Source organism: Lampetra fluviatilis, chromosome 10, assembly GCF_964198595.1.
Source record: "Lampetra fluviatilis chromosome 10, kcLamFluv1.1, whole genome shotgun sequence".
Lineage (NCBI taxonomy): Eukaryota > Metazoa > Chordata > Hyperoartia > Petromyzontiformes > Petromyzontidae > Lampetra > Lampetra fluviatilis.
The window spans coordinates 2,960,922-2,980,912 of NC_136284.1; the positions used below are offsets into that span (position 1 = coordinate 2,960,922).

Consider the following 19,991-nt stretch of genomic DNA (forward strand, 5'->3'; position numbering starts at 1 on the left):
TTTTTACTCGGAGAGGCTTGAAACTCACTGAGCACGTCCCCCGCTCACTCTTTGAAGTGTACTGTAAAGGCAGACTTCGCTTAGCGCTCAAGATGCGTTCCTGGAGAAGCGAGTGCGAATGGAATCGGAGATAAAAGGGGTCATACCATTGTGTATATATATGGGGGGGGGGGGGGGGTCTTTCCCAATGAGCGTTATTTCTTTTGTATGAGAAATATGCGAGAGGCTTCATTGGTGTATCGATAATTGCGTTAATACAGCTGGTAACCATTTCGTAAGTGAACAAAACGAGTGTGTGTATAACATCACGAAGTAGTTTTGTCTGTATTTAGTTGAACCAGGTGAGAATACGACTGTTAAGCTCCCGCCCGTTGCCCGTATCATGAGGTTGAGCATGAGCTCAGAAACAAAGTAAACCGGTGATACCCGATTATTCACGATCGCCTCGGGGCACGGTGGAATGGTGGTCGGCGGAGATATTCTGAATACCCCGGGGCTAACTCGGGGGGGGGGGGGAACCCCAGGACATTTGAAATAATAAATAGCCGTCAACCCATATGGTTTACCCCGTATTCTTGTACAGGGGAATTGAGTTTCAGGTCCATGCGGCGTACAGCCGTTTGAATACGGGCCAAAAAAAAGTTGTTGTCTTTTGTGTTTCTCCCTTGTGATGGGATTTTGTAGGATGAACGTTGAGATTTACAAGGGCACGGGGTGACCAGCAGGGTCTCAATTGGTCTGTAATAAGCTGGGCAGCACTGATATGGGCTTTACAGCGCTATGGTAATGTAGACACACTGACACACCGACGGCGGTCTCGTGTCGCTTTTTCCACGTGCGCCTCGCGCACGTGGAGATGAACTCATCGCTTTGACTCCGCAACACCTTCCCGTGGGCCCTCATTGACGTCCGTGGGAAGTGGGGAGTTGCGCCACCCATCTGTGCGTGATCCACCTACCCTGGATGCAGCTCTACGGCTCGGGGTTAAAGGCCACTTTGCGGCACGGCTGCCACCGCCGACAAACTGCGCATGTCCTCTACACCGTGTGTTTTTCCACGTGCGCCTCGCGCACCTGAACCACGCCGCTTGCTGCTGGTGGCGCGTGGCGCGTGCCTCGAATTACCTGGCCTCGTTAAATCATTCAGTCCGTGCGAGGCTCCTCGCACGGGGAGGGGTGGCAAGAGGTGAGGGTGACGCCGGGCTGAGTCACGAATCACGCGGCAGCGCGGTGGAGGGGTGGGGGCCAACGATGGTGATGTCGATAGCAGCGGCGGCGGTGGTCGTGATGACATCAGCCCATGCGGGTCCCGTGAACTCGTAAGTGGTGGGGGGGGGGTCCACGTGGGCGGACGCCGCCAATCGAGTCGGGTGGGCAGGCGAATCGGCCCGGGCCCTGCCTCGTAACGTCTGGGCGGGGCTACGGGGCGACAGGGAAGCGAGAGAGAGAAGAGAGGAGACACGGGGCGCTCCCCATCCGCCTCGGCTACACACACACAGGGAGACGCGGAGACGAGACAGACACACAGGGAGACACGCGGAGGCGAGACAGACACACAGGGAGACACGCGGAGACGAGACGGACACACAGAGACAGACACGCGAGACAGACAGAGAGACACGCGCGGCTACACAGGCGGAGACGGCGCGGGCACCTGACATGGCCAACATGGGCTTCGGGGGCTTCGCGTGTGCCAAGAACGCGCTGTGCGTGCTCAACCTGCTGTACATGGTGAGTCGCGATGCGGGGGGGGGCAGGGGGGTACTCTGGTCCCCCTCCTCTGTGTCGCCCCCCCCCCCTCTTCCCGCACGTCATTGTTCGCAATTCGCATCCCATCGGATCGTCTCCACCACCATCATCACCACCACCATCACCACCATCATCACCACCACCATCATCATCACCACCACCCCGCGCGGCATTCTAAGATCATCCCAATCCTGTCGACCCCCCCCCCACCGACAGGTTTTGGCGAGACCCCGTGGCCAAATGTCAGATGAGGTCCCTGTGAGCCCCCCCCCCACACCCTGCTGCTGTCTGTGAGACCCCGGGAGAAAATTGCCCCCCGTCTCTCAGGCCCCCCCCCCAGACCCCGTGTCGTCCCCCATCACACCATCCCTCACCTCATCTCTCCTCATCGTCCCCCGCATCGCTCACACCGCCCCCCCCCACTCGTCCGGGTGTTTCTGATTGTCAGAATGTGACCCCTACACGCTGGGCCCGAGTGTCACCACAGGATGGGGGTGGGGGGGGGGGTGCTGAAATGTGTTGTGTTGGGGTAGAGGGGGGGCAGGGGGGCTGGGTGGTTGGGGGTTGCTGAAATGTGTTGTGTTATGGTAGGGGGGGGGGGGCAGGGGGGCTGGGTGGTTGGGGGTGGGGGTTGCTGAAATGTGTTGTGTTGGGGTAGGGGGGGGGGCAGGGGGGGGCAGGGGGGCTGGGTGGTTGTGGGTGGTGGTTGCTGAAATGTGTTGTGTTGGGGTAGAGGGGGGGCTGGGTGGTTGGGGGTTGGTGAAATGTGTTGTGTTGGGTTAGAGGGGGGGCTGGGGGGGGGGGTTTCTCCGTGGACCCCAGGGGGGGGGGGTCGTCTCGCTTCTCGGGCGCACAAAGATAGCGGCCTTGTGACGTCACGGTCTGCGCATTCCCATGAACACAAACATCGAGACACGCGCACGCCTTGATTCCAGTTCTGCTTTCGTCAGCTGCTGTTGTTGTGTTTGTTGGGTTGTTGTTGTGTTTGTTGTTGTTGTTGTCGTCAGCCTTCGAAGCGGTTGTGGCTCTCAGCGTCGAAGTTCGTGTCGGTGGTGTTGTTTGTTGTTGATGACGGTGGTGGGTTGTTGTTGTTGTTGTTTACGGCCTCTTGCCGATTCAGCCCGGGGTTTGGCGAATTTAGGAGGCATCACGTGACGGGTGCGGACGGCTTGTGGAAGGGCTCGTCTAGCAGTGGACTGAGCTTGGCTGATGATGTTGATGATGATGAAGGCGTGGTCTGTTCGTGCCTCGAACGAAGCACTGCCACTGACCAAATTGAATAGAATCCATACCCCTTTGGGGCCGTCCATAAATGACGTCACGCACCTAGACATTTGTGACGAGGGGAGGGGGTTTGAGAAATGTGACGTCACATCAAAATGCGCAACTTTAAATAAATATAGACAACACGCTCTACTTAATTAAATTGAATTTTTGATAAATGTTTTCTCCTACAACAGAGTGCAGCGCCACATTAAATACGCACTACAATGACAATAGTTTAAAGCGATTTGTTTAATTGTTTTGGGGGAGGGGGGCAGAGCTTTGTGACGTCATATTTGAGGGGGGGGGGTCTGACTTTTTTGTGACGACGTGACGAAGGGGGGGGGTCAGAAATCGTACAAAATCGCGTGACGTCATTTATGGACGGGCCCCATTTGTCAATGCATGCACTGCTGAGTAAAGGGCTCTCGGTCACGTGTTGTCCGACCATACTTCACCGCGCTGGTCATTGCGTGTTGTTGAAGGGGTGGGTGGGGGGGGTAGTAAAACCGGCTCGGATATCACTCGCCACTGATTGGAATCCATCTCGGGTCGCCAGGTTCATAGCGCAGTCCACCTCCCACTGAGCCGCGGCCCCACCGCAGCATTGTGCCGCTCACTAAGGACACCACAATAGTAATACGGTAGGCTGACGTTTCGATCAGGAGCCCCTTGATGCCCTCAACTTGATTATCCAACGGTAGTGAATCTATCTCCGCTATCGACTCTTAAAGAAGAGGGGTTTCCGGCGCCCGAAACGTCAGCCTATTGATGATGCTTGTTAAGGTGGTGGCCGTGCGTGATGGGAGAGAGAGGGATATTCATTGATCTCTTGTTCGCCAGGGCTGCCGACAGCGGCCGTGTGTTTTGTATTCGTATGGGGTCCGCGTGGCCAGTGGTTAGCGCACTGCGCTATGAACCCGGCGACGCTCCGAGTCTCACTCACGGACACGGCTCACGTCGGAGGCGAGTGACATCTGAACCGGGTCCTGAGACTCCGCATCCTCGCTCAGCACAATAGCAAATAACAATAACGATGATAATGCATTACATTGGGTAATCGTGCTTGTCCTAAAAAAACAAAAATCAGCGCTGTCACGAAGGCGCTATGTATAGCCAGCCTGTTGGCGGGGCTGTGGGAAAATGAACCTGATAACTCGACCCGAGCCGAGAGCCGCCGCCGCCGCGTGATGGACATTACGAGGATTTGCAGCGGCAGCGAAAATCAATGCAGCAGCATGGGCATCACAGGGGGGGGGGGGGTCGAGTGTCCAGTGATATCACAAGCACGGTGTTGAGTCGCTTGCATGGTGAGGAGTGTTTGAACCCATCTGTGATATTCTCGGTGAACTCCATGTTCATCATTACACACTCCCCGGGAGTGGATCATCATTTGTGTAATTAACTCTTTATAATTTGATGACTCACGGGCAGCAGAAGGCAGTGCAGAATAATACGTTGTTGTACTATACTTAGATGCGCCGACATCTATGCTCCCCGCCTTCACAAACCGAGACGGTGAAGTATGGTCAATAACCCAAACGACCCGTGGGCTACCTGGCCACATGATACAATCTCATCGATGTGGCTTATCACACGCTGGAATTTATCGTAGCAGCCAAATAATCTGAAGGCCTGTTGATTCTAAATGTGGAGGGGAAAAAAAAGACCCCAAAGGGCCCAGAGACAAATCCACGTGACCACAGGCAGAGAGAACACTCAGACTCCAAATATAGAATTGGTATCGTCAGGGTCTGGGGTCGAACCCATGGCCCTGTTTACTGGCCGAGGGAAATAACCAGTGCCGGATTATCCCAGTAGCAAAAGTAGCTACATATGCTACGGGCACCGCACTTTCAAGGGCCCCGCGCTAAATGCTTTCAAGCTATCAATTCCGGTTCAGTGATTCTGCACTTGCTCTATTACTAGAGTACTATACTGCCTTCAATGTTTATGAACGACTGGGTGTTTAAGTTTAGCTATTTGTCGTATTATCTGACTGTAAAGCAAATAAAAAAATAGTTATGTTAATGTAACGTTCTAATTTTTCACATTAACATCACTATCCCCGCCCGCTTCATTGATCACCCTTGGGCTACACACATTTTAAACCTTTAAAACAGACTGCCTCAGCAGCTTTCCCCCTCTTTTTTTCTTCCTGATGACGAACGCTTGTGTTGTGATCGAAACGTCGTAGTTTTTATTATTTTCTGTTATTTTCTATGAACCTATCTACGTGACTTTACGGAAAGACCCAAACAATATGAATTCCTGCAGTCACGAAAGCTTTAAGTCAAGATTTCTGGGTGATTATAGTAGGTAACGCTACACGAGCTTAAACCGGCACTGGAAATAACATCGCGTCACCGCGGCGCCCTTGTTCTGACAGAATGTAGCATTACAGCCGCGTCTCCGGGTGCCCGTGTCTTGGTTTGTCGTCACACTCCGCGTGAAAAAATGCTAAAAACACAAATTCAGTTTTCGTTCCCATCAGCCTTGGGGCCTCATTTTGCAGCATCACATGTTTAAGCAGCGGACCCTGGAGCGGTTTTGACCTTTCTTGAGTCTCATCAGCAGTCTCATAAGCTGGCAAAAACTGATGGAATATATTGTTATTTTAGCAAATGCAAGGGTGCCTCGATTGGATTGATTAAAAATCAATGCCTCCGCTCGAGTCGTGTGTACGATTATATCCGACACGCGTGCGGAGCCCCGTTTGGGGCGGGTTAGTTATGAGGGCGCCACGGTGGCGAGATGTTGCCGGTCTCGCCTGCTATGCAGGAGGCTGTGGGTTCGACCCCGACCCAGACGCCTGTATATTTGAAGTTTGCATGTTCTCCCCGTGGTCGTGTCGATTTCTCTCCGGGTCCTCCGATTTTTCTCTTCACATTTAGAGACACGCGCTTAGAGTATTTGGCTGCTGTGCATGTCGACGTGATAAGCCACTATCGTTGAGCTATCATTTGTGGCAAAGGTCGCTTCTGAAAAAGAGCTATATAGCTTAGTGGGCCTTACCTGGTGAAATAAAAAAAAATAGTTTATAGTTTTTACACTGCGTTACAAACCTGTTGACCTGGGTTCGATTCACGACCACAGCTAACATCGGCGTTGAGCAATTTCGGAACCGATACTGGGCACCCTCCACCCCGTTTCACCAACCCACGCTGATGAGAGTGTTGAAGTATGTTCAAACAACCTCCTTGAGACTGACAGGGTGTGGGCACGTGCTCCCAGATCGGTGCAGCGATACATTCGGCACAAGCGGCACAATGAAAGGATCGACGATTGAATGGAATCGCAATGATTCATCGACTAACATTGTTGTCGCTCGCTTTGTTGCTGTTACGTAATGGAGGAGACCTCTTTCTTGTCTGTCCGTTCATCAAGAGCTCGCTCGCGAGGGGGCTTTCTGTACGAGTCACGGCTCTCGGAGACGGGGGAAGGGCGTGCACGCGGTAGCAGAGATTGCAGCATGTCACGAGTTAAGGTTGGAGCAAGGTTGGCTTGTAAAGCTACCTACCTACCAACTACCTGTCTTCCTGCAATAAACACACGGGGCATGCAGCGTTGTCGGAATGCCAAGACGTTTGCCTGCAGCGGCGGCGCATTCGCCGACAGTGTACGTGCGCAACCCCTGTTGTCAATCTGCTGCTGGATGAAGAGAGCCTCCCCGATGCCATGCGGGGCTGTGGGCCTTATCTGGCCATACTTCTACACCGCCGGCCAGTGCGGAGCTGGGCAAAGGTTCCGCTACAGTGCCCTCTGCTGCCCGCAAAGACACAGATCCCAAATCCCCCCCTCTCCCCCTGTAGCATGGACGTACTGTTGGGCCAAGTGCTGTTAGTGAGCACCTATTGAAGAAGCGTGGGACACGGTGGGGGGGGTCCACTACCATCGCTGACGCCTTTGCCTCATCAGTGCTGATGTTTAAACTGCGCCAGGTACTCATTTAGGGCCGAGTCGACCTAGGAGAGGTGCGGGACCGGTTCAGATGTGCACACGAATCTGCGACGCAGAATCGACAACAGGGTATCCGTTAACCACTGTCCACACACACACAAAGACAAATATCCCCATATCGTGTGAACAGACTGTTGGGGCAAGTGCTGTTTAGCGAGCACAAATGAAGGTCGGCATGGCACACGATGCGGTGGGTGGTCAACACCACGTCCAGTCGTCTTTGTCGTCCCAGTGCTGATGTCTAGATTACACACCACTCCAGGTCCTTTGCTCATTTAGGGCTGAATCGACCTAGGGAACACACAGGACCACTGTTATTGGTCGTGAAAAAGAATCGTACTTGGGTCGCCCGATTCGTAGCGCAGCACTGCACTAACTACTACGCCACCGCTCCCCGCACATCCACACACGCCGTGCACGAATCAACCTGCATGGTCCGGCACAACAGCGCATATTTGTCTTGTTGTGTAATGTTGTTGTACTGCACCTGATGGCGACACGGCAGTCATGTGGCGTTCTTGCATTCAACGCCAGGCAACCACACAACAACAACAACATACGTTTACATGCCGACACTCTACTGATGAGACTCGGGCAAGTCGAAATCATATCCTGCTCCGTGTGTTATGTCCTGTAATGCGGGGCGCCGCGGTGGCTATGAGATGTTAACTCCCTCGCTTGGTATACAGGAGGTCGTGGGTTCGATCCCGACCCTGATGCCTGTTGTATATTTGGAGTTTGAATGTTCTCCCCGTGGACGTGTGGATTTTTCTCCTGGTCCTCCGGATTTTGAGCTATCATTTGTATCCAAGTCGCTTCTGAAAGAGAGGTATTTATAGTTCAGTTGGCCTTACCTGGCAAAATAAAAAAAATATTTCAGTTGTAAGAGTTTAGTTTGTAGTTCTCTGTGTACGCAGTCAGCTCAAAGCCATGACGCATGTTTTGCCCGATTGTAGGTGATTATGCAATAGCTCGAGTGAATTAATGAATGTCTCACAGTAGAATTTGTTTACGCAAACAAACGCTGCACAGTTGTTCCATAATAATTTCACTAAGGATGCAAGCGCCCCTTGCTTAGCTGGAGTCGTCTCACTAAGTCACTAATTCATAGAAACAAATCCCCGTCGTCTCGTGCACTCCGGCGCCAGGCTCGCTCAGTCGGGACAAGGTGTCTCCCAACGCCGATGGACATTGGGTGGTGTGATAATATATTTTGGAAACTCTGAATCAGTGGTAGAAATCCCACGTTCCTATGGTAGGTCTTGGGGGGGGGGGGGGGGGCAGTTAATCCATGGGACAAGCATCATCGAGTTCCCGTTAAGCGGTACTCGCTTTCTCGGACTTGGGAGGGATGATGTGCTGAGTCGACTACCAATCGATATTTGAATTCATGACCTGATTTTTAGTCGAGCAGTGTCTTCACCGTGCCATTAATATATTCGTTACGGATGCTCCGACACTTTCCCAACCCCATTAACCACCATGTTTATTATCATCCATTTCTGCTCAGATGCGCTTCTGCGGCCGTCTGGAACGCTCTTCCTTTTGATGTTAGGAAACCACTGGAACTATCCACTTTCAAATCTAGATAGAAAACTAATTTCTTTAGAATGGCTTTTTGTTGTTTATTTTAGTTTCTTGTGCTTCACCCGCACCTCCGATTAGCGCGGTCGGCTACGTACAGCTTTAAAGAAGTTCAACTTGCATGCATGCTCCGTTCCCTCCGGCCACTCACTTCGTTCCGTCCAAAAACAACCTAAAAAAAGTACTTCTCCTTCACTGTACAAGCCTCCCACGTCGTGTTCGTGCCTTCTTCCCTGTGTCGTACAGTGTAGCGGTTAGCGTGCTGCACTACGAACCCTGCGACCCGAGTTCGATTCCCGCTCACGGCCACCAACACCAGTGACGATTATTTTAACCGGTACTGGGTCTCCCCTAGGTCGACTCAGCCTCAAATGAGTACCTGGTGCGGTGTGTAAAATCATTCCCACTGGGGAGACAAAGGCGCTCGGGCGTCGGGCTCACCACCCACTCTCTCGTGTACCCTTGCGGGCCTTCATAGGGGCTACTCACTAGAGCACTTGCCCCAACAGTCTGTTATGGGCTATATGGGAGATCTTTGTCTTTGTACAGTATATAAATACTGTAATAAAGAAGACTGATGCTCTGAACCACTGTGTACCCATAGCCTCCCACCAAATATCACTCCTACACTTTACCCACCCGCAGTGACCCAGCGTGGTGAAGAATGGTAAAAATACACACGACCTCGCACGGAGTGGCGCGGGGGAAGCCCTCATCCAGCAGTGGATCGGCAAAAAGTGCCGCACGAGATGAGACCACGGCATGAGACACGGGTGATGGTGTACCTTGGCGGGTTTTCGCCTGGGTAAAAAAAAATCAGGCAGGATGGGCGTACGGGAGATGGAGTGTTGGGACCGGCCGATGTGCGGGGGCTGGGCGGTCTGTCGCATCGCCGCGGCCGTGAAGGATGGCGCGGCGGCTTTGGGGAGGCCCTTCCTCCAGCAGCGGATCGATCGCGGCTCGTGACCGACGTTGATGAGCGGGTGGGTGGGCTGTGCGCAGGTGGTGGGGCTGCTTCTCATCTGCGTGGCCGCATACGCCAAGGGGATCGGAGTGGTGTCCAGCATCCAGATCATCGGTGGAGTCATCGCCGTGGGCTCCTTCCTCTTCCTCATCTCCATCCTGGGCCTCGTGGCGGCGGTGCGGCACCACCAGGTCCTGCTCTTCTTCGTATCCTTTCCACGGGCCCCCCCACCATCCCCACAAACAACTACCTCGCCTGGTATACAGGAGGTTGTGGGTTCGATCCCGACCTCGATGCCTGTATATTTGGAGTTTGCACGTTCTCCCCGTGATCATGTGGATTTTTCCCTGGGTCCTGTGGTTTTTAATTCAACATTTAGAAACATGCATTTATTTGGCTGCTATAAATGTCCACACGATAAGCCACTTCATTGGGCTATTATTTGTGGCCAGGTCGCTTCTGAAAAGATCTGTATAGCTCAGTGGGCCTTACCTGGTAAAATAAAAAATAATTGTAGTTTTTTTGTACCTCCCTGACATGCTACTAGATCACTGAACCAACCACCACATCACTCACCCATTCATCAACTCAAACACTCATCTGCACCTCCGATTCGCACGGTTGGCTACATACGGTGCGAAAGATATTCAACATACACACTCACCTAAACACTCACAGACCCACCCGACCACTCAACCACCCAGCCACTCAAAAACACTCACTCAACCACCCACCCAAATATGAGACCACTTCACCATCCACACACACACGACTGCACACCAAACCACTCATCCAATCACCCACTCAACCACCCGTCCATCAGTCTATCCCGCAGAGACCCACGCGAACTGTGGTAAACAGCCAACAGCAAAAGTCTGCGTACCTCGCTCCGCTGTTGCCACCGGCACCTTGGAAGATGGAACGGCAACGACTGCAACTACCATGCATCTCACTGGCCTGGCCACTAGGGGTGCTACGAACCATTGATTTATCACCACCGATTCTGAGGCTCAGGGGGAGTCGCACCCTTGTTAGGTCAGCACGCTGACCTTGCAATCCAGAGGTCGTCGGTTCGATTGCAACTCGGGGGCCGTGGCAGGCAATTGAGACGGCGATTCACGTTTCTTAAATCCAGAATCATAATATTTTTTTCAGAATCAGAATCTTTTATTTCTTTATTTTCACAGATGTCCAGTAGTGGCGGGGTAGCAAGTTTCAACAACAAGAATACACAAAAACAATAGGAGTGCAAAATAGAGGAAAAGATAAGAAAGTCATGGAAAAGAAACAAATAAATAAAGTGTATAAGTTTTATATGAGTTTTCTAAAATAAAGTAGAAAAATGCCCCCCCAACACTCACCGCCTCTGTCCACCCAGCAGGTCACGTGTGGTGGGGTAAAGTGTGGGTACTGCCACATCTTCCAGGATGTGTATCCATCGTGGAAGAGTAGACCAAAACACCCCGTCACGAGAGCGTCCTCGAGCGGAGGAGGCCTCTCCGCCACCGGTGAGCAAAACATTGCGGGGCTCCAATAATCCCTCCAGCCACTCGTGGCCGCTACGTTTCTCCACAATCGATTTTAAATGCGTCACTCGATGCCCTGCCAGAGTGAGGCCATGTGTCCTCGCCGTGTGTGTGCGCGTGGTCATGGCCTGGACAAAGAAGCTGTGTCAGCCACCCTTAACTCCTCCACCACCTCCTCGTCTTCGTCCTCCTCATCAGTACATGCTCATCCTCATCGTGCTCTTCCTCGTGCAGCTGAGCGTCTCCTGCGCCTGCCTGGCTCTCGACCGCATCCACCAGGTGGGTGAGAGAACTACCACGGGGTCTGGAAGAGCGAGACGCTCCGGAGAGTAAGACGCACCCAAAACTTGCGCCCGGCATCAATAGCGTTATACACATCTGGTCACACACACACGCTTGCGCGTGGGCAGCTACCGGACTTTAAGATGCACCCCTAGCTATCGGCTTACATACAGAGAGGGGAGGGGGGGGTGCCTCTTGTCGTCCAGAGCTGAACCATATCCCATTCTGAGACGCGCAAGCGGTTAGCGTTAATTTTATTTAGAGAGGCCTAGCGCCGTTGTTATTAAAGACATTGTATTCACCGCAGAGAACCGTAGCGACACGACCGCGCTCTATGAGACTGTGCCACACGCCCTCCCGCATGGCCTTGTGGGAGCCTCGGTACCCATGAAGTTATTTGAGTTTTTCTTCCGATGCCTTTCCGATGGCGTATGTGTACGTCATCGGAATGGGAAAGGGTTAATATCACGAAGCTATTTTCAACCCTGAAAACTCAAGGGGGATGGTAACATGAGTTAGATATGACCAAAGCACCAATGAGATTAACGCGCAGAAAACAACATTTCGGTCACTGTTATTTTTGGACGAGGTCAGTGGTTATCAGTCGTGCAGAGCTCGTAATCCAAACCAGGGCTTGCTCTCTAACAGAATTAGCCCTTTCTTTACCTCTGCATGACGAACGTTAGCCAAGCAAGTGCTGTGGCTGTCTCATTTAAAGACGGGCAGATGAAGTTTATTTTTTAAAGATTTGGATCAACATTGGGCTGGAGGAAATCCACCAGGCAGCGTGATCCATTCTGCTGGTCCGCGGTCCACCACAAAAGGCCGTGACCAACAATGAAAGTGCCCGGATGAATTTAGCCCCGTCATACACTCGACACGTAAAGTACTAGCGCCATCTCTTGGTAGAAGGTTTTTTTTTTTGCGTGAATTTTTCGTTGGCGATTTTTTCCATCGGCCGCAAAGAAAATTGCTGCACGCTTGCGATGTCATTGCTTGTTGGAATTTCTCCTGCGATCCACCACAAAATGTATCTTTGCGATCATCCACCCGTGGATCGTGATGGCCCCATTGAGAGTTAGATCGCACAGACTCCGATCAAAACACCCGGAACATGTCCAGCCTCGTCAGATCTCAAAAGCTAAGCAGGTTGGAGCCTGGATTACGCTGGGTTGGGCGACCACCTTGCAAAAACGGTGGCGAGATGTTAACTACCTCGCCTGGTGTACGGTAGGTCTTGAGTTCAATCCCAACCCTGACGCCTGCTGCTGTATATTTGGAATTTGCGTGTCTCTCTCCCCGTGGCGGCATGGATTTTTCTCCGGGTCCTCCGGTTTTTCCCTCCACATTTAAAAACACGTTTAGAGTATTTGGCTGCTATACATTTCCACGTGATAATCCACTTAGTTGAGTACTAATTTGTGACAGCTTGCTTCTGAAAGAGCGCTATATAGCTCAGCGGGGCCTTACCTGGTAAAATATATTTATAAGAATAGTGAAATATTAGTAGCACTGTGTCCTGTTGACTGTGTGGCGCGTGCCCTGTGGACCTCCGCAGATAAACCTGCTGCACATCGGCTGGAACAACGCGTCTCCCGCCACGCGCAACGACATCCAGACGCACTTCCACTGCTGCGGATTCAACGACACCGCGCAGGCCACTAACTGCACCAAGGTGGGGCGTGCTGATGACTCTTAACAGGGAGAAACCTCTTGGGTGGGGTTCGACTGGAATTAGGGGGTAGTCAGGGTTAGGGTTGCCACATCTCTGGGGGTTTCACCCGGACTGTCCGGCGAATGGCATCTGTGTGTGGTGGCTAGCATCAGGATTTCATTTGTGCCGAGATCTGGTGCTGGTTATTGTGTTTTTGTATGGGCTGGACAGCGGTGGCGCAGTGGTTAGCACAGTGTGCAACGACTACAAGTCACCCGGGTTCGATTGCTGCTCACGACCAATAACAGTGGCAAATATCCGAACCGGTCCTGGGCCTTCCTAGTTCGACTCAGTCTTAAATGAGAAGCTGGTGCGGTGTGTAAACATCACTACTGGGGAGACAAAGGCAGCCAGGCGTAGTGTTGGCCACCCACCCCTTCGTGTGCCGTTCCGGCCTTCATCGGTGTTGCTCGCTGACAGCACTTGCCCCAACAGTCTGTGACAGGCTACATGGGGGATCTTTGTCTTTGGTACAGGGCTCTTCTCCATGCCTGGACGTCTTGCAGAGTTTCTCGGAGCAGGTGCTGCAGGTGGCGGGCGGCGTGGGCCTCTTCTTCTCCTTCACTGAGGTCAGCACCACCTCACCACTCACCCTCACCACTCACCACCACTCACCACCGCCGCTCACCACCGCCACTCACCACCGCCACTCACCACCGCCGCTCACCCCCGCCACTCACCACTCACCACTACGCACCACCACCATTCACCACCGCCGCTCACCCCCGCCACTCACCACTCACCACTACGCACCACCACCATTCACCACCGCCACTCACCCCTGCCACTCACCACCGCCGCTCACCCCCGCCACTCACCACTCACCACTACGCACCACCACCATTCACCACCGCCACTCACCCCTGCCACTCACCACCGCCGCTCACCCCCGCCACTCACCACTCACCACTACGCACCACCACAATTCACCACCGCCACTCACCACCGCCGCTCACCACCGCCACTGATCATCAGCACTCAACCCCACACCCCAATCCTCACCCCCACCATCCTATCATGGTGACTCGTCCCATGATCTTCACTCGTTGGTTCCTCCACCCATGTTGAGTACTCAGTCTCATACACCACATTGTGTATAACCACCACCACACTGTGTATAACCACCACCACCAACCACACTGTTCAACCACCACCACCACCACGCTGTGTTCAACCACCACCACCACAATGTGTTCAACCACCACCACCACCACACTGTTCAACCACCACCACAACACTGTTGATCCACCACCACCACACTGTTCAACCACCACACTGTTAAACCACCACCCTGTTCAACAAACACCACAACACTCCCCTGTTTCTTCCTTCTCCAAAGGTCGTATGACTTTGCTCACTTCAAGAAACGCGTCAAATGTTATCCATGGCAACTTTAATCTTGGCTGTTTGTTTCTGGCCACTTGGCGTTTTTTGGCCCTTTGGGCCCTGTAACTTAACGTGAATCCCCACTACCGCCAGCGGGTGGCGCTGTCCGCCTGGGCTCGGTCAGCGTCCGATCGCCCCCACGTGACCTCTATTCACACGTCACAGGGCGCGTGCATGGCAGACCAATCGATTTTTTTTAATTCTCCATAATTTATTCTTTGGATGACACCACGTAATGGTGGATTGAATCCGTGTCATTAGCAACCCTCCACCAACCTGATATATATTTATAGTTGTGTTTTAATTAATCAGAGCCTGAAATCTAGCCAAATTAAGTGTTGAGACCATCTACTCATAACACTGAGAAGCCGGTGTAATCAGCTGACCCTGGAAATATTTCTGCACCCAGTATATCCCCTCGCTATGGCCGTAGCTAACGTAGTCACATCCGGTTCTTCTTGGCTCACTCCGGATCTACCAGCGACCCGGAAAAAAACATTTACTCAAAGAGCTGAATGCCTCACAAGGTCGTGACCTGCTGCGATCGTCTCTGTCTCCACGCAGATCGTCACCGTGTGGCTCACCTGGCGCTTCAGGAACATGAAGGACCCGCAGGCCGATCCCAACGCCTTCCTCTAGCCGAGCGTCGCCTCTGCAGTCCACACCCCGGCACTCCCCCTCTCCTTCCCCCGGCCCCCCTCCCCCGCCTCCCCACCACGACTCGTATTTGCCAGCGCCGTGCCGCTAAGCTGCCTTTGCTCGATGTCAACCGCGCACGCGCGTGCGAGGAGTTGTCTGGCGGCGCTCGGGGGAAGCCGATTCGCCGGCCTCGCCACTGCGCTGCCACTCCTCTCGCAACGCCCTCATCAAAAGTTGCTCGTGGCGCTCGCTCGAAGGACGAGCGAGCGCCACGAGCACGCGATAACACACGCGTGCGCACTCACATCCGCAGACAACCCAGTAATTCTGGAACGTTGGGCCAACGTTGGCATATTTACTGGGAAGCGGACACATACATACTAACGCGCACACACACATGCATGTATACATGCGCGCACACAAGACAAAAATCCCCTGTATAGCCTTAACAGACTGTTGGGGCAAGTGCTGGTAGCGAGCACCTATGAAGGCCGACATGGCACATGAAGGTGATGGGTGGCCAGCACCACGCCCGGCCGCCTTTGTATCCCGAGTGGCAATGTTTACACACCACACCAGGTACTCATTTAAGGCGGAGTTCACATGGGGAAGGCCCAGGAACGGTTTAGATAATCGTCACTGATGTTGGCCACGAGCGGGAATCGAACTCGGGTCGCCGGGTTCGAAGCGCAGCGCGCTAACCACTGAGCCACCGCTCCTCATACATGCACATGTACACACATACTAAAGGTCACTTTCCTGGTCCCATTGGTTCTCACCTTGTTAAACAAAATAAACTTCACTAAAGCACACACACCAAACCACCACGCACGTACATACACATGCGCACATGCACATTGACCTCTCTCTGAGCTTGGTTCACTCCTTCTTTCACCCCAATCAAGTCCTCTGAAGGCATCATGCAGATGGCACTATGCCCGGCCCGCCTTTGTCTCTCCAGCACTTCATGTTTTTTCACTATAGCAGCTATTCATGTACTTATTTGCACACACTCTTCACACGCTAAGCACACACAAACATACACACTGAGTACACATGCACACACTAAGTATACACGCGCATGGGCCCAGACAAAAGGCAGGTCGGCAACTTTAGAAGTTCACATCCGTGATGTTGGGGGGGGGTGAGACAAATGCGAGTGTTGGGAGGAGGCGAGGAGGGGGCGGTAGGATGAGCCTCACCATCTCAGAGGGTGAGGGCAGTTGTGTAACTACATCATCAGCTCAGGGGGTGCTGCAAACCGGTTAGGTGGGGCCCCCAACAGCGTGAACAACATCTCGTGGTGGTTGTCAAGGGGGCCCCCAACTGGTAGCTTTGGCCACCAGGAGGCGTGGGCAGCGCACCCCCTGCCCCCACGCTCGTTGCGCTACCTGGGTGAGGGCACCGATGATCCCGGTAGCGTCTCGCCCACAATGATGTTGGTGAGCCAGGCTGCCGGGCAGAGTGTGGGGGCTGCCAGTCTCGCTGTTGCCGTGGGTGAGGTGGGGAGCATTCGGAAGCTGTCCCTGCCCACCGATAGTAAGGGAGTGAGAGTCGTTGAAGGAAATTCCTCTGGGTCACGTGACCGACCCACGAATAATAGCGTTGTATGGCGAGGATCCGTCGGACACCGTGGTTGGTGACCTCCACGTCACTGGGACTCGGGGCTGGGTGGAGCGATCTCGACACACGGGGTAGGGAGAGGGGTTACATAGAGACAGAAGGCTGCTGTGGTGGCGAGATGTTAACTACCTCGCCTGGTATACAGGAGGTCGTGGGCTCGATCCCGATCTTGACGTCTGTATATTTGGAGTTTGCATGGTCTCCCCGTCATCGTGTGGATTTTTCTCCGGATCATCCGGTTTTTCCCTCCCCACTTAGAAACGTGCGTTTAAGAGTATTTGGCTGCTATAAATTCCCACGTGATAAGCCACTTGGTTGAGCTATCATTTGTGGCCAGGTCGCTTCTGAAAAAGAGCTACGTAGCTCGGTGGGCCTTACCTGGTCAAATAAAAAATAGAGACACTGAGCCATGGAGATACAGAGGTGACACACCGAGACAGGAACAGGTGGAGACGTGGAAATTCACAGATAGACACAGAGAGCGGGTGGACACAGAGACAAGACTAAAAAAACGACATTAAGAGAGACGCAGATAGACGGGTACAGACACTTTTGGAGCTTCGTAAATAACGCGCCATCCACACCTGTACAGACATCACTGGCCCAGAGGGACCCTGAGTGACCCTGAGTGACCCCGATGGGCCCAGAGGGGCCCTGAGCGACCCCAATGGGCCCTGAGGGGCCCTGAGGGGCTCTGGGGGCCCCGAGGGGGCCGGGCCAGGCTCGGTGGCCCCTCGGTTCCATTCCTCAACATTCCAACACCAGCTCCATCAACGGAATCCACATTCACCCCTCTCTTATCGTGACTGTCACCAACAGACGACATCATCTGCAGATCTCAGTTTTAACCTGTTTGGAGAATATTGTGATGATTTATTCTTGACGTTTTTTTCTATAATACCGTAGTAATAATAATGATAATACTGTAACAATACTAGTTATACCAATACCGTAGTAGTGCTGATGATGGTAATAATAACTGTAATCCATTAATTTAACAGATCCCCCCCCGACCGCCCAGTGAACATGAAACGTTGGGCCGACGTTGATCCAACAACTCCAACCACGTGCCCACGTTGGCCGAACGTCGGCACGTCCACTGGGGACTAGCATGAAGCGTGGCTTTTGTTTTGTAACGGTCGGGCGTGCTGCCCGTAGCGACCCGACCACACTGGCGCTCGATCACACGATTCGGAGGCCTCTCGCGGCGGTCGCCCTGGGCCTCGCGCTCTCACCACGGGGGGGGGGGGCAGCCGGGACGGTGACGCGTGGTGCACGCACGCGCGCGGATCTGTGGTCTTCACGTAGCGGACAACTCGATCCACCCAACTCCGTCTCCCCGCCCCCCCCCCCTCCTTGTCTACCGGCTTGCTTCACGCCATCCACTCGTCAATCTCAAGCCACTCCTGACGGCCTTAGGTGCCCTCGAGTGAAGTTGTTTGAGTAAGTTCCCGAGTAGTGACTTTGGCAGCGTGTGTTGGCCGTTCGTTACTGAAAGGCCACGTGCGCGTGCGCGCGTGCGCGCGCACGCGCACGTGGTAGCGACGCGGTTGCCGTCGAGTGCAAGTTGGAGCGCGCGTCGGGTGGCAGCAGCAGCAGCAGCAGAGCGTTTCGATTTGTGTTGTTGAGAACATGCCACGCCACGCATTTCAGGTGTCGCCGGTCGTGTTTATAGGCGTGTGTGTGTAAATACCGCTAGGAGTGTCGGCGCGTTTGTTAGTATTTATTAAATCCACTTATTTAAGGCAACGCGCGCTGTGTGATGCTCGTGTGTGGGTCCGACGCGCGGAGCTGCGGCAACCGGGGGAGAGGGCGGGAGCGAACCGTCGGCACCAGGAGCGAGTGGTGGTGACTCACGACCGAACGAACGGAATCGTTCATCCTGGTCAGAAGTCAAACTCGGCTCTTTCCACCTCTGCGGCGTCAATACAACTGCCCCTCCCCAGTGGTCGGCACGTGCATAGACTCGTGCGTGCCATGGTAATGTGGAATTTCCAAACCCTGGATTGGGGGCTGTGAACGGGAGATGAGGACCCCGAACACCGCACTCGTTTGGACAGGAAGCCACTTTGAGTTATATATTTTAATTTACAGAAGCAACGGCTGCCAGAGCCGCACCTTAAGGCACAAGGAGTCACACAACAGGAGATATATTGCAGATATAAAGCCGGGCTGGCATGGATTGCTACTCGAGGTTACATTAATTCACTCCAGCCGGGTCAAAGTCTATGCTTGTGTAAAATCACCACCACATAAAAACAAAGGCAAAGATCCCCCGTATAGCCTATAACAGACGGTTGGGGCAAGTGCTGTTAGCGAGCACCTACAGAAGAGGGCACGGGACACGAGTGGGTGGGTGGCCAGCAACCACGCACGGGCGCCTTTGTCTCCCCAGTGGCGACGTTTACACACCGCACCAGGTACTCAATTGAGGCTGAGTCTACCTATTATACTGGTAGAAACCTCCTGGTTACACCAGCCCACAGGGGATTATTGTGTCCGTCCGTCGTGCAGGGAGGGGCTGGGTGGGGAGGGGCTGGGTGGGAGGGGAGGGAGGGGCTGGGTGGGGGGTGGGGCTGGGTGGGGAGGGGCTGGTCACCCCGTTGTGCCCTTATAAAACTCAACGTTTAACCTACTCACGCCGGCTTGTGCCCGCCCTTACAGTCGGGCATATTTACGGAATACACCACGCCGCCGTTGACCCTGGCCATTGACCGAGCAACCCAACGTTCCTACCAGCTCCCTCCGCAGGAGGAATGTGTTACAGAGTGGCAATGCAAGGGATGAGCTCCTGCCATCGCCTTTCCTTTGGCCCCAAGCTGTGGCACCGATCGACGCTTCCAGGTCTCCCCGGAAAGAGACTCGGAGCGTCTCGGACGGGCTGAAAATCGTGCGGAGGAGCAGGCTTGAAATTACAGTGAGGGACGGCGAGAAAAGAGGAACGGATTGGAGAACTTAACGCAGGGTCACATGCATCGTGTGTATGTAGAACTTCTTTCGCACCGTACGTGGCCAACGGCGCTCATCGGAGGTTGCATTTATACCCGAGATGGTTATCGGCGCAGAGATGTGAGCTACGAGGTCGTCTGGTGTGCGGGAAACTAAATTAGTTCATCCAGCAGTGGATATATCAAGGCTGATGATGAGCTCTCGGTCATTTAAATCATGATGGTCCGGCACGCCATCTATTTCCACATTTGCAGCACTGCAGATTTTATTTAAAAAACAAGAACAGATCTCTGTAGATTAATTATCTATATTCGCACGAGCTTAGCCTATCTCGACGAAAATCACAGAAGCCT

General features: G+C 53.4%; 1 protein-coding gene across 1 annotated transcript; it reads left to right on the plus strand.

The window, feature by feature from the left end:
- Positions 1-1,404: 1,404 nt before the first annotated feature.
- On the plus strand, positions 1,405-19,191 carry LOC144934423 (tetraspanin-31-like). Its single transcript, XM_078860161.1, has 6 exons — positions 1,405-1,730; positions 9,558-9,725; positions 11,244-11,324; positions 12,886-13,002; positions 13,518-13,610; positions 14,992-19,191. Exons 1-6 carry the CDS (start codon positions 1,659-1,661, stop codon positions 15,064-15,066), a joined length of 606 nt encoding a protein of 201 aa, XP_078716287.1. The 5' UTR covers positions 1,405-1,658; the 3' UTR covers positions 15,067-19,191.
- Positions 19,192-19,991: the final 800 nt, after the last annotated feature.